We start from the raw sequence: 15,954 nt of genomic DNA on the forward strand, positions 1-15,954 counted from the left end.
AAAATAGTGTATATTGTTAATGTTTGGACTTCATTGTTTCAGAGCTAATATTCAATTCAATCTTTATTATGTGTCTCATGTTGTTTTATGATGGCAACACAACTGAAAACCTCTTTCCATTTTGTGTGTAGCAGGATTCTGAAAAAGTAACATATGAACCATAATCAGGGCAGGCACCACATGCTCATTTTAATCTTTGCTTGATATTGACATTAACTGAATGAGTAAACACTGACATATTTTGTATTCACATCAACGTAAGAGATGTAGATTTTAGATAATTTAAATCCTAGAAAACTGAGGCAATTCCATAAATATCACTGATATACAAAAATATTAATTTACATTACATAGAAAAACAAAGTAGTCCTGCAAAACTTAAATGATTTACACATTGATATTTCATAACAAAAATCCATCAAATTGAATGAGTAATCTTTTTATCAATCAACCAAAGTTTTATCAATTTCATTTAGTTACACAACTGAATTTTGTTATGAAATTGAAATGTGTATTTTCTCTTGAAAAATAGACTAACACTCAAGAAAACATTTAAAGACTACAAATGAATCAAATGACACCATTATGCAAGTAATTTACAAAAAGAGGCAGTGGTGTTATGCGTACTGTCAAACTAGCCATCAAAATCCTCTGGATCAAAAGTTGGAATCTTCACATGGAATTGGTCTGAAAGTCACATCTTTATTTTCTTCTAGTAGAAGATCATAGCGACAAAGAGGCCTGTTTGAAAGCAAAAGCAGCAATTTATTTCTCCCTTTATTTTTGCCCAATGAAACCATAAAACTAACCTAATTACCTCGGTTACAACAAGCACTCATGTAATCTTCACAGAGACTGAAACTTTGACATGAATAAAATGCTCTGTTTTGAGGTTTTACTGAATGATTGACACTACAGTTTTAAAATACTATATTAACGAAAACAGACTTTGAGATCATACCGGAGGTTGTTCTGTAAAGGAGTGAGGCGTATGCGGAGCAGTCGTAGTTTCTTCCTTGGTCGTAATCCTTTCCTTTTACAGAACTTCACTGTGATACTTTTAACAGGCTGAATGTCTCTATCAAATTGAGCAAGAAGGCTGGTCTCCACATACTTTGCAAACATTATGGACTTACTGGAGTAAAGATGAGAAAACAATTGCATCAGTCCACATGAACGAATCTAGAACTGTTCTATAATGAATGTCATGGGAGTGGGAAAGTGTATGTGAGAGACGGGAATGTTTCATAGACGTACTGGTTGAGTTCAACTTGTGTCTCTTGTTTTCCATCTTCTAATTTAATTGTTAAAGAACCCCACTGTGTTTGCTGGTTCCATGTCACAATATCAACCTTGTAACCGAACTCTGGGGGAGACAAAAATCACTTGCAATGAGACAAAAAAAAGTCTCAATTTACATTGTCTTTTACACAACATATGTTACTATGAATAAGCAGACAACTTAAAAAGGACTGTTCCAGGTTCAATACAAGCTCTATCAACAGTATCTGTGGAGTGCTGTCAGTTGCAACAGAAAATAATCTTGACTTATTCCTCGGTTTGTAAAGACAAACAAAATCGTCTTTACAGCAATGCACTTACAATGAAAGTCTACGGGGCAAGGCGCTGAACATCTATATAATTTATAGCCACAGATCTTAAATATTATACTTGCTGACATGAGTCTAGTGTGATAAAATCACTTACTAACCATGGCTGGGTTTCCCAAAAGCATTGCAAGCTTAAGTTGATTGTAGAGACCATTGGCGCCAGTGGTTTCTATCTACTTAGGCTTACGATGCTTTTGGGAAATGCAGCCCAAATCTGTGCAAAGCTATAACCAGGGTTGGGCTGTAACAGAATACATGTAACGGCATTATGTATTCAGAATACGTTACGTTTTCAAGCACCTGTATTCAGAACACAGTTACTTTATACAATTTTGTTAGAATACTTGAAGAATATTTTGTTGTCATTATGATAGAAGGCATAAAAAAAAAAAAAAAAAATGAATAGCAGGTTGTGTTTTTGGGATATTTTAAAAATGGATCACGGTAAACAAAAGGTCTGATGGTAGGCACTAAAGAATAGAAATGCAACGTCTTATTCGTGTATAATGATTCCTGGATTTAATATCTGGCAACCACACCAGCACATCTTAATCAGCGCGCTGTCAGCTGTATCAATTGACCTGTTTCAGTGACATCACTTTTTCCTCGCAGCCACCATATGTGACCTTCAGCGGGAGGAAACAATGCCGATGGATGGAAAAACACCCGTGAAACGATAAAGAAAAACATCAAAAATTGCTTTTGATCCATGGCAATTCCCAGGAATAGTTCATACAGGTCTGAAGACAGCACAAGTTTAGCCAAATTGGACTTTTGCAGACATAAAAATACTTTATCCGCGATTCATCTCCGCATGCTGGCGAGTCTGATGTGTGACCAATGAGTACACACGCCCACCGGTATAATCACCATAAACATCTCTCATCCAGAAGTTACACATTGTTGTAAAAGTACTGTAATATAAATTACAATTGTAATAAAAGTATTATTGCATTCTGAATACATTACTTTTTGATGTATTCGGAATAATTTACTGAATACATTTAAAGGAATAGTTCACCCCAAAATGAAAATTTGCTGATAATTTACTCACCCCTCAGGCCATCCAAGATGTAACAGTTTCTGTCTTCATCAAAACAGAATTTAAGATTTTTAGGATTTCATTTCAGGCCTCCTCCTCTAAACAATACAAGTGAATGTCCTCCATTTATTTGATGGTCCAAAATGCATATTTAGGGTGCATCAAAATAATCCACAAGACTCCAGTCGACAAATAAAGTTCTTCTGAACCCAAACGATTGATTATTTTTAGAAACAAAACAATACTTATACTTTTTAACTACAAATGTACATACATCATCCCTCTCATGAGCGTGCATCACAGATGTACAGAAGCAAACATTTGTAGTTAAAAAGTATATAAGTATTGTTTTGTTTCTAAAAATAATTTGGACCATCAAATAAATGGAGGACATTCACTTGCATTGTTTAGAGGAGGAAGCCTGAAATGAAATCCTAAAAGTCTTAAATTGTTTTGATGAAGAAAGAAACTCAGATACATCTTGGATGGCCTGAGGGGTGAGTAAATTATCAGCAAATTTTCATTTTTGGGTGAACAATTTCTTTGAGTATTCAGTATTCAGCCCAGAATACTTTCTTAAAGTAATCTGCCCAACCCTGGTTATAACCAATATTTCAACTCCTGTCATGACTATGTAAAGCCAATAAACCAAATAACTTGCACCACTAGTAGTCCCACCACTAAAAAGGATGATTAAGACAGCTTTACAGCTCTGGCGACACTAACAATTTATGAAATAAAGGACGAGTCGATATTACATTTTCTGTGGAAATCGACAGCATACCATAGATGCGGTCCAAGCTGTATTGAGCCCAGAATATTCCTATACTTTTGGTATTTTGTATTTACGTGTCCATAAAATTCAAACAAATGATAGTAATAAACATAAATGCTATAAAATGATGCCCACTGCAGTACGGAAAAGCATTGTTTGTTTGGAAATATGTTCTTGTTTGTTCCAACTGCACCAGTGCCTCCTTCCATCGAATGGCATCATAACCTAAAAAAATGTAATAATGATGTGATCAGAATGCAATGGAACAATAGGAAATTAATGAAATTAAACGCACACAGATTGTACATTGCATATACTCAGAGTTAAGTATACTCCGAGTTTACTTAGTGTTTGAAGCTTACCAAAAACAGGGCATCCAGCAGACCCAAATTTGCCACAGTCCATGCATTTCCCATCCAGGAAGTCTGTGTAGGAGTCACAAGGGTAGGCAATAATGGGACAAGACCCATTAACAGAGCTCATATAGAGAAACACTGACCTCTGGTGGTCACACTTGAAATACTCCGATCCTGTGATGAAAGTATGGAAGTATATTAATGACAAATGTCTTTCATTTTAAAATTAAAAGCACATAGGAAGTTTTGAGGAGAATGAACCATTTGGACATACATTATAGAACAAAGACTTCTGCAGCATGTATATGCATAAATGTAGATACAGGATGTGTAGATGCAATATTGATGTAAATAGTTGTATTTTAGGAGAATATTGAGCACTGATTGACTAAGTATGGTATAAGCAACTGAGGCATATTTGTAGATATGGAATAAACTTCAATCTCATTGACACCAGTCAGCTGTAATTGGCAAGCATGTTGTTAATATGCTTCATTTATAAAAATCAGAGAAGCTGTGCTATCCATTGATTACAGGAATGTTCCGGGTTCAGTACAAGTTATGCTCAATCAACAGCATTTGTGGCATAATACCGATTTCCACAAAAAAATGTATAAGTATAATTAATAAGTAGACTTGCCCCTCCTTTTCTTTATATAAAAAAAACAATCTGGACTACAGTGAGGCACTTACAATGAAAGTGAATGGGGCCAATTTTTGAACGTTAGAAAGATTCACTTTTTCAAAAGTATCCACCAGACATAAACAATATGCATAAAATCACTTACTAACCTTTTCTTTGTAAAGTGAATTTTACAACTTTGTTGCCATGACGATGTAATGTCAACAAACCCTAAAACGACTTGAAAATGACAATTTAAACAACTTTACAGGTCAAATAAAAAACAAGTTTTAAAAGAAAATGAATGTAAGTGCTTTTATAAAATTATAAGCTTCACATTTCTGCCTTTAAACCCTCCAAAAATTGGCCCCATTCACTTCTATTGCAAATGCCTCACAAACCTCAATTTTTGCTTTTTTTAAAAGGGATGTCAAAATTAATTTTTGTGCTTATCAGCATTATGCCACAAATGCTGTCAGTTGAACTTAACTTGTATTGAACACAATATTTCTTTAAAAAAAAACAAAAAAAAAACAATATGGGATTTGACCCTTGTTTTGACAACATTTTTAAAAGGAAATTCCTTTTAATATTCCTTGTCTTTAAATATAAGTTTAGCTCTATGGACAGTATCTGTGGCATGCTGTAGTTTACCACAAAGTGTTTTTGCCTCTAACGTCAATTTGTAAAATCAATAAAAATTATTTGACAGTTATGCTAGGTAGCTGATATGCACTTTAATTTTAATTTAACAAGATTTTTGATAAAAAATTTAATTGGGAAAGTGTATATCTTAGGTTCTGCAACTCACCTTTTCTTTTAAAAATGTCCACTATTTTTAATAACCTTTTTGCCTTTTAGTTAATTTTAAATGGTTAAGATGGTTTTAAAAGTTCGAATATTCCATGTAGTCTGTCAAATTATATGAGGTTACAAAACTGTCTATAATAAAGGAATTTGGTGTCAAATAGGTTTAGGTAGCCCCATAGACTTCAATTGTAAGTGCAGTTCTGTACAAAAGGTTTGTTAGTTGTTTTACAAACTGAGTCGAAATTATTGTGGTAATCTACAGCATGCCACAGATACTTTCCATACAGCTCAACTTGTATTTAACTTGTTTTTAAATTGCTTTAAAGGGGTCATGACATGACTAATAAAATTTTCTTTGATCTTTTGACATATAAGAGTTTATTGTACTATAAAAACATACTGTAAGTTTCAGAACTCAAAACTTCCTCCTAACTGCAAAAAGTGCATTTGTTGAAACCAAGCTGCCAAAACAACTCATTCTCTACTTCCTCCACATTGTGATGTCACACTTTGGTAGACATTTGCATCTGACCACCTCCACAACAATACATCATTGCAGATTTCACCTCATCACTTCCGTAGCTCACTCAGTAGTGTTGAGCAGTGAGATGGCAATGAGTGAGCAGGTCAGTCAAGATCAGAGAGCCAATCATAACAGTGGGCATTTACTGTCAAATCTTAAAGGAGAAGCAGCACAAAGACAGAGCATTTCCGACAGAGTGTCAGAATGAGGGTGGAAAATGATCATATTTTACAAATATATGGCAAAAACTTCACTAATATCATAACTGGACCTCCAGGAACATATTAAAATAATATAAAAAGGCATGCCATGACCCCTGCAATGTCACTTTTTCACCTAATAATAAAATGCTTTAAGCTGACCTGAAAAGATGGTTTTGGGGCATCCTGGTTGATCTGCTCCACCATTTGCATAGTAATCGATGTGACCCAGGAGGTTCCGGTAGCCTAATGCTACAAGAAAAGTAAAATAATAAATTAATTACACTGTCCAACTCACTTGGACTGAACACAAGGCATGTTTAACGGCAGTAATGTTATTTCCTACATCCAGTCCTATCTGCTTTTTTACAAAAGCGTGCAGGAAATACAGAAAAAAAAAAAAAATTTGCTGTTTGAAACAAATGTACCATCTATATCAGTGTGTAGTGCTTCCACAAACTGGGCATCAGAGGAGTCTAGGCGATCACTGATAGGCTGACCATTAAATTGTGGTCCTGCTGGATCCAGTGCTGAGTAAAACAATACATGCACATTTATGTAGCTGGAAATCTCACAAATGGCACAAGTTACTGGAACGATAGATGGGTGAATGCGTTAGTAGGTGGATGGAGGTATTTTACCTGTTATTCTGCCGATTTCACCATTAAATTTGGCCCCAGTGAAACCTGAAATGTGGGCTCCCAGACTGATGCCAATCATGTGTATAGAGCCAAGTGCAGCCCCATTTTCCTGCAATGCCAAACACAGGCACGCACTTAGTTTAAAGTTATAATTCTGCCAGTCTGCTACAGAAAAGTAGAGCAAACGTAATGGTGAACATTTTATAGTAGAATGAATGAATGCTTTAAAGCAAACTAATGAATGATATATTTAAGAATGGAATTTTCTTTGCAATTTTTTTTAGTTAGATTCTTGCTATTAGGAATTGACTATTATGTCAACATAAGATCTGCAATATATAGACGAGTATTTATTCTCATGCAAGTGCTCATTTGGCCAAGTTAATAATTAACATGTAATAACATACAATGTCTGCATAGTTCACCAGTGAACAGACAAAGCTACTGCCTACACTCTTGTTAAAACTTGACCAAGAGAACTTACCCTTACATACCCTTAAATGGTTGTTAATACAGCATACTTTTAGTCATCTGTGCCATATATGTTGTGTTATTTTATATGAAATACTCATTAAACAGGAATTGATACATATGCATAGAGAATGTGGCTTAATTTGATACTTATTGTTTTTGTATTGTGAGATTGTTTTTATGACAATTAAGCATAATTGATTTATGCATAAAAAAAACAAATGCTTATTTTAATATCCTTAATATTGTTTTTGCATTGTGACATTGTTTTCAGGCTAAATTTATCCCCAGATTCTCATTACCATAATGTGTCTGGACATTTTACTTTAACAATTTCCCATTATTCTCACAAATTTTTACTGTAATGTTTTTGTATTTATCAGCAAACAAATCAGCAAATAATAAATGCAATAAAACAAATGCTACTACAGTGTATAAATGTTACAATTCAAATAATTATATCATTTTTTCAACAAAAAAAATTTGCATTATGGTTATGAGAATGGGGGAAAGTGCTTATTTTTATGAAAATGAAAAAAAAATATGAATATGGAAAAATAGGCCTCATTCTCTTTTTACAAAATTTAATTTAGGTCTTTCTTGGTCTAGATTTTCTCATCATTTACTCACCCTCATAATATTCCAGATGTGTATGACTTTCTTTCTTCAGCAGAACATAAAAGATTAAGAAAAATATCTCAGCTCTGTGGGTCCTTACAATGCAAGTGAATGGTGACCAGAACTTTGTAGCTCCAAAAATCACATAAAGGAAACATAGAAGTAATCCATAAGACTCCAGTGGTTAAATCCATACCTTCAGAAGCGATATAATAGGTGTGGGTCAGAAACAGATCAATATTTAAGTCCTTTTTAAACTCCAAGTCCTTCTTAAATCTCCACTTTCATTTTTACATCTGAAAGTCACATGTGGTGCCTGTTTAGTTTCACTTTCACATCTGAAAGTGAAAGTTGAGATTTAGAGTAAAAAAGGACATATATATTGTTCTGTTTCTCACCCACACCTATTATAATTGCTTCTCAAGATATGGATTTAACCACTGGAGTCTTATGGATTACTTCTATGTTTCCTTTATGTGATTTTTGGAGTTACAAAGTCTGATCACCATTCACTTGCATTGTAAGGACCCACAGAGCTGCGATATTTTCCTAAAAATCTTTGTGTTCTGCTGAAGAAAGGAAGTCATACACATCTGGGATGGCATGAGGGTGAGTAAATAATAATTTTCATTTTTGGGTGAACTATCCCTTTAAATATTTTTTAAAAAAAATATTTTTTTTGTTGCATCAAAAGCGATTGTTTTGCTTTAGAAGACATTAACAACTGGAGTCGTATGGATGACGTTTATGCTGACTGTCTGTGATTTTTGGAGCTTAAGTAAATAAGAATTTTCATTTTTGGGTGAACTATACCTTAAATATGTAAACTGTATTTTAAAACATGCACACATAGAAAATGAAGGCATTTTAGAATTCTCCTGACAACCTCCCAAGTTGTTCAATATCAATTTCCAGACCATCATAAATGTTGATGTCTGGCACACTATCAATTTCGACTCACCCACAAATGAATTTCCAGTATTTCCATTCTGGTTTCAAGATTATTATATTGACCAAAAAGATACAGACATCCCTTATGTTGAAAAATTCTGTATCCCAGATTCCACAGAGGAAGTTTGATTGTACCTTCATTTTATGGATGAGATCAATAAGCTTTGCAGCCACCACACGTGTGTTCTTGACAACTTTGAGATAGTTGATGTTGGTGGCACCATGGTTCCAGTCCACCACGATAAGGTTCATGTCTCCTTGGTTCAGAAGAGACTTCACAAACTGGTACATCCACACTGGGGGGGAGCCAGTGGGACGGTAGCCATGGATGAGGAAGGTGGTGAGACGGCGGAGGTCAAAGTGAGGATTACTAAAGGGCTGTTGGTGGGAGAGCAGCTGGCCACAGGACACATTCTCCCGTGTGTACAGCAATAATCGAACATTCACAGCCGTCCCAACAATGGAGTGTTGAAGGTCAAGATCGGTCATCTTCTCACATTCCTGAGCTTCAGGGACAAATATTATGTTTCAAGGCTGGTTTCTCAGTCAAGATCTTCATTAAAAACTATTTTTACAAAATGAAAATAGACAAAAATATAACATTAAAAACAGACATTAAAATGGACAAATGGACATTAAAGCTGATGTGTAATTTTTCAATTTGTAGGTTGATTTCCCCCAAAACACTGCATTCTGTGGTGCTATAAAAACATTGCTATGTTTGTTTGAGTCAATGTTGCAGTGTCAGTCTGGTCAGGGTGCTCAATTAATGGTGCGAGTTGGGGACGGGACTATCTGTTTGTCTGGACAATGAAAGATGGTGCATTTGGAAAAGCTGTTTGAAAACAATGTTTATTTTTGCAATTCCGTTTGGCGACGCTAGTAGTGGCACAGAAATAACACACCTCCACTTTAAAAAGTGAAAATCAAGTGTTATGGATAGGGTACACTTTAGTTTAGACACCACACTTTTATATTACACATCCCATACACTGGGGGCAGGGTGAAGCTTATCTGCCTGGATACAACTAAAAGGAGTGGTGTCAGAGGCAGTTTTCTCCCCCATCGAAAGGCTCTCTCCATCATGCCATCAATCAAGGTCCAACCAAGAGAGTGCAAGTGTGGAGTGAGCATGCCAGTGTTAAAAGGAAGCCAACCTTGGGAAATTCTGACATGTTTGACAGCGGAACACGCCAGGTGGACGTCTAACTGCGTGTCATGTCATAGTTTTCATTTTTGTACTGTGTGAAGTTTTTTTAAATCCCCATTTGACAACGTATATATAGACATATGTAGAATTAATTTGAATTCTTTTGGTAAAAATTATTGCTATTTCTAAATGATTGTGAGTGTTCAGAACTCTAAGTTTGACGCAGTCACAGAGCAATGCAAATAAGCGCTACTCAGAGCCCTTTAAGAATAGAGCAGCAAGCAGTACGCAATATGCATTGCTGCGTAAACTAAGTAGTTGGTGTAGACATAGCTGCATGTTGTGACGGATTTGCGCTTAACGCTTTAGAAACTTGTTCATGATTGCTCGTTTATATCCACAGTGTATGAGTAAAGGAATGAGTAAAATCCACATCATTTACATTATTGTTTGATTATATTAATGCCATGAATGTTATGTAATAATCACTTTAATAAAGCTTGTTGATATTCGTTTGTGAATCTGAGCATGCTGTGGTATATGGCGCCCTATTTTAAGAGCACTAGCGTTAAGCACAGCGCTATGCTCTAAGTCGTAAGTGTAAAGTCAACGGGCATGGCCATGAAGTTTTGGTATTTTTGTGCAAGCATGCGCCTGACCTGGCGCAAGTGGGTTTGGCGAATTTGCATGCGTAAAACGCAATTTAATTCTGAGGTTTTTCTCCGGTTATTGCCGCGTCAGTGTCCTATTACAGTATAAAGTCCATTCAAGCATCAGAGGCCTCGTGTATAAATCTCTGCTTAGATTTCCTCCTAAAAAAAGTGTGCGTAAGTACAAAAGTCAGATTTTGCATATGCACCAAAAAAAAAAAAAAAAACAGATTTATAAAACCGTAGGTAGGCCAGAACCTGCGCATAGTTCCCTTAATAAATCCCAGCTAGCAGAAGATTATGCATACATGCACACGTGATTCATTCCCCACCCTATCTCCTCTCCAAAATAACCATATATGGAGTGTACAACGTCTGTTTTTACTATTCATATACTCATCAGCATACAATTACCATATGCATTTCACCATACAGACACGCGAGTACTGCGTTTAATGGTACGAGAAACTGTATTAAAAGAGATAAAACTGTAAATGTCACATGTGCCCAAAGGTTAGATGCTGCACCATGAAGAAACATCATTTATTAAGATATTAACTTGTTTTCAAAGAACATATCTTGAATATCCCTTGGCAAAATGTTTTTATCTTTGCAAACATAAATCTAACCTAAGCAATTTTGCTTCTCAGAAAACCTTTTAAATCATTTTAAGGGTGTTTTTATTAAGTTAAATATTTATTACTGGGAACGAAACAAAAATTATTAAAATTCTTTGTGCAGCATTGTCTGATATCATCGGATTACTAAGATTTTATATTTGACTGGTATTTTAGATTTAAAAAAATAAAAATAAAAAAACAGCTGAACATCACATGTACTTTTCATCATGTTTTTATTAGACTAGAATGGGGGTGTCACTGCGATGAGGGTTGGGATGAAGTGGAGCAGGCAGCACATTTGATGTGCATTGCTGTACCTGTTTGCAGCTGTACAATATTGTTTCTGATGAGACATGTCTCTCCAATGATCCATTCGACTGCTGAATGTGTCCAGCAGTGCCTGACTTTTAGCTACTGTCTGCTTTACCAAGCCATTTCACGTCAGTCAGTGTCAAGTGCGCATCGCATTACAGATAATCATTATTCAAAGGCTGTACTTATTTTTATTTACTCTATGTTCCTTCTCTATGATGACACAGGAAAGTTCTCCAAATGCAGCGCATCCCAAACCAATATTTCCCTTTTACAGCTTATATATGAATGCCTTTTCAATTAGTTACATACAAATAATTTAGCCTACTATTGTCTTGATAACGATTACTGTTTCAAGTGCTTAACTACATACTTTATTCTAAATGTGAATTAAAAGAAAATCAGAGTTTATAATCAGTCTGTTCAGTTCATTATTTGTCCAGCTGGAGTCGTCAGTTCACACACACACACACACCCACACAAAAGTGTCCGGACGGTGTGCACATATTTACGCCAAGTTTATTTGTTTTTTATAAATCCCGATATGTTCGTGGAAATTGCTGACGCACATTTCAATGCCCATTTTGTGCGTACGCAACCTTTATACATCAGGCCCCAAGTCTATAAACAAAGACAGCACATTCATAAGAATTTGGTAATGTAAATAGAATGCAATCAATTAGAAGAAGAGAAATATGAAGGTATGTTCTTTTGTGCATTCATTTTGGACATTCAGGATTTGGATGTACGCTCCATTATATTATAGATAATGTAAGTATTACTAATAATATTCATCTACTGACACACAAATCATGGCAAGTGATTGTATCATATGCATTTAACTTCTACCAGTCGATTTTGAAAATTTTTATTAATTTATGGATTTTTTTTTTTTTTTTTACAAATTACACTTCCAATGAAACGTAAATATCATAAAAATAATGAAGTGATCAGAAAAATCATACCAAATTCAAACATTTTACCCTCTCTCTCCAACTTCTTCCACCAGCCCCTTTTGCAGTGACTTAATCACTCTACGAAAGAGGTGGAAACATGCTAATACAAATATATAATTAATACTTGTAAAAATAAACAATTATAATTGAAAACTAAACCATTACAACTAGAAATACAAATCTCAAAGTCTTGTTTCATAAAATGGCTACAACAGTGGTTGCCATAATGTTCCACTATATTTTCAGAGTTTAGACATGAACTTTATTACCACCTGCTGGTGGAATCTCCAAACTGCAAATGTAGGAACTGAGTTTAGACTTTGAGCTGAAAACAGTGGTATTGTAACGTCAAAGTGTAATGAACAATTTCTCAGGAAACTGTACCACTTCATTAACATACAACATTAACATACACCCACAGACAGCGCAAACACTCCCACCCACGGCCACTAGCGCTTTGTGCTGGCAGGAAAATTTTGTTAAAGAGGCCCTATTATGCTTTTTGGGATTTGACCTTTCCTTTAGTGTGTAATATAGCTGTTTGTGCATGTAAAAGTCTGAAAAGTTACAAAGCACAAAGTCCCACAGAAAACACTGCTCCTGAACTGCCTGAAATGCCTAGTTTGCAGTCCAGCCAATACATCCATGACATAGCTACGTCACTATGTAACACATTTGCATAATGCCCACTTCAGGAATGTGCAGCTCAGGAAGCCTCAGGAGCTGAAATTCGGTTATGGTAAGGGCCCTTACATTTCCAACACAGGCTCCAAACGGTTGACCAATCACAACAGACTGGGCCAGCTGACCAAATCAAAGCAGAATGGGCATTTCGGAAAGGGGGGCTTTAAAGAAACAGGAGCTACAACAGCGCATTTCAGACAGAGGGTGAAAAGAGGTGCTGCAGCAATGTACAGTATGAGAAAAATAGTGTGTTTTGAACATTAAAGCATGTAAACTTGTGCTTGCACAAAAATAAAACTTCATGGCCATGCCCACTGACTTCACGCTCAAGACTTATAGCATAGCGCTTGGCGCTAACGCTCTTAAAATAGGGCCCTTAATATGAAAAAGTGAAGTGAAACAAGTGCAAGAGTGTGAGTGAAAGAAAAAGCTAAATAAACGTGCAAAACGTGAAAGAAAAATATTGGAATCGTGAAAGACAATGCAAAAAGTTGTAGGAAAACTGGGAATATTGACAAGTGGTGGTGCCCACATTGAATTATGCAACAATTTAAGATTAACCTTTATAGTGCAATACCCATCATAAATGAAACAGTATGCGCAAGAGAAACAAATTTTATTTATCTCTCAGCTGACTGTCATGGTGTGGAGTTTTGACTCAACAATGCTACGGTTAACCACTGTATGCTGCGAGCAGCAGATACACAGTGTCAATGAACATTTCGTAGGTTTATGTGGCAAATATATTAATGCAGAATAAACTGACTCTTAGCAGAAATCCACTTCTGGTCACTTGGAAGATTGTCATGTGGGGTTTCAAACTCCTTTTAAAACAATAAATGTTTGCTTTTTAAAAGATGTTTCAGGGGTAGTTCACCCAAATTAAAATTGTCATAATTTATTCACTCTTATATTGTTTCAAACCTGTATGACTTTCTTCCATGGAACATAAAAGGAGATGACATGTTAGCCTCAATCACCATTCACTTTCATTGCATCTTGTTTTCTGTTTTTACAGCGAATGATGACGGAGACTGTCAGTGTCTAATGTTTTGCCTAATATCTCTTGGTGTTCCACAGAGGAAAATTACATGAGTTTGAAACAGCTTGAGGGTAAGGATGACAGAATTTTCATTTTTGGGCTAACTATCCGTTAAACTATCCGTTTAAGGCAGCAACATTGGATTTGCATTACATGCAATGTTACCTGTATATGTGTCAAACAACATCAGAATCATGTATAAGAGCCCCCAAAAGAACATCCCACTGACCTACAAAGACACAAGAGGCACAACAAGGGAATATGATAAAAGATCAGAAAATATATTGTACTCCAAATGAATCTACAGCAGTTACATGAAATAATCGGTCACAGATCTTGGCAGCTTTTATTTTTTCCTCACTTTAAAGTGACAGACTGGTTTTATATAGCAGTGGTGCTCATTACTGTACAATAGGGTGTGCGTGTATGCGAGTGGGGATTCAGTTTTTGCCAAACATACTCCACAAGGGTAGTGAAACCTGAAAACCCTCATGTTGTTCCAAACCCAGGTGACTGGGATTTTTAATTCTGTGAAACACAAAAGGAGATGTCAGGCAGAATTACACCATCAGTCACTATTTACTTTCATTAAAAAAAAAAAAAAAAAAGTTCTTCCATACAATAAAATTGAATGGTGACTCATTCTGCTTAACGTGTAATTCCTTTTGTGTTCCATGGAAAAAGAAAGTCATATGGGTTTGGAACAACAAAAGGGGAGTGAATGATGAAAATGTTTATTTTTTGTTGAAATCCCTTTAATTGGAATGCAAAAAGGTTTGTTTGAGGGGTTTGAAAACATCATTAGCTCAGGATGAAGAAATAGAAGTCAATGGAGAGTCCCCACCATGACAGAAAACAAATTTGTGTGTGTGTATGTATTGTTAATTGTGATCTGATACATGGCCAAATATGAGCATAAATAGTTTATATATTTGGGCATACAGTATATGTACAGTACATATTCAAATTCCACTAGTAGGCCTATTTAGGAAAATATATGCTGCATACATACAGTATATGAAAACAAGTCATTTCTGTGGTATTTTGAAATATATATTGCATATATTTACAAGTATGTAAACTTATATGAACATATTTAATATTTGTGTTTTGCATATCCTACTATATGCATCTCAATACATTTTAATGTCTCAGAAGTTGATTTTACTAAAGTTGAAAAGACAAACTGGTTTTAACCTGTTACCATAGAGAGTGTATATGAATGTGCTTTCCAAACAAGCAGAACAATAACTTCAACATTTACAACACCTGAACTTTCCTCATTTCAAACCATTCTGAATTAAACAGTATGCACCAAATAAACAGTATGCACCAAATGTGACAAAACACCTCAATGTAAACAGGCAAACACACAGTCAGCCATGTGCACATGTATTAACCAATGGACATTTACATATTACATACAAACAAACTATCTGCCAAAAACAACTTGATGACTTAAGTAATATTTTGAGGGGTGTTTACAGGGGGGAAAAAAGAGGACATCTTACCATGGTGGAGGAGTAACCAGACCTGTAGTCTGACAATAAGGTGTTACTAACAAGTCTGCTAAGGCTTCATTTGAAGATAACAGGAAGAGCAACTCCTCCTTGACTTTTACAGGATATGCTCCACCCACTATTCCTACAATCATTCACCTACAGGTGGCAAATTCCTGAAATCTGATCCTGACTTTATTTGGTTACCTGTTGTGAAAAAGAGCAGAGCTCTCAAACCACTCTCATGAAATGGGGAACATGTTACAAAGAGTGACTCTGGTGAAGAAACATGTCTGTGTGTGCTGAAGCACTAATGGTGCTTTTCAACTTTTCAAAACTTTAAAATTATTATAAAAGAGAAGTGATATTTTGATAAAAGAAATACAGTTTGTTTATAGCAATTAAAAACTAAAATGTTTTAT

The 15,954-nt window shown here is 35.4% G+C and overlaps 1 protein-coding gene across 2 annotated transcripts; it reads right to left on the bottom strand.

Annotated features, from left to right (window-relative positions):
- Positions 1 to 10: 10 nt before the first annotated feature.
- Positions 11 to 15,598, bottom strand: LOC127431056 (lipase member H-like). Of its 2 annotated transcripts, XM_051681281.1 has the most exons (12): positions 15,545 to 15,596; positions 14,199 to 14,262; positions 8,755 to 9,125; positions 6,580 to 6,688; positions 6,367 to 6,468; positions 6,101 to 6,190; positions 3,790 to 3,957; positions 3,563 to 3,652; positions 1,258 to 1,366; positions 962 to 1,135; positions 628 to 741; positions 11 to 138 (listed from the first exon to the last, which is right to left on the bottom strand). In XM_051681281.1, the coding sequence occupies exons 1-11, from the start codon at positions 15,545 to 15,547 to the stop codon at positions 657 to 659; spliced, it is 1,365 nt and encodes a 454-aa protein (XP_051537241.1). In that variant the 5' UTR covers positions 15,548 to 15,596; the 3' UTR covers positions 11 to 138; positions 628 to 656. The 2 variants fall into 2 exon arrangements, with proteins under 2 accessions (XP_051537241.1, XP_051537242.1); XM_051681282.1 differs by lacking the exon at positions 11 to 138 and having other exon boundaries at positions 239 to 741; positions 8,755 to 9,184; positions 15,545 to 15,598.
- Positions 15,599 to 15,954: the final 356 nt, after the last annotated feature.

Source organism: Myxocyprinus asiaticus, chromosome 40 (assembly GCF_019703515.2).
Source record: "Myxocyprinus asiaticus isolate MX2 ecotype Aquarium Trade chromosome 40, UBuf_Myxa_2, whole genome shotgun sequence".
Taxonomy (NCBI): Eukaryota; Metazoa; Chordata; class Actinopteri; order Cypriniformes; family Catostomidae; genus Myxocyprinus; species Myxocyprinus asiaticus.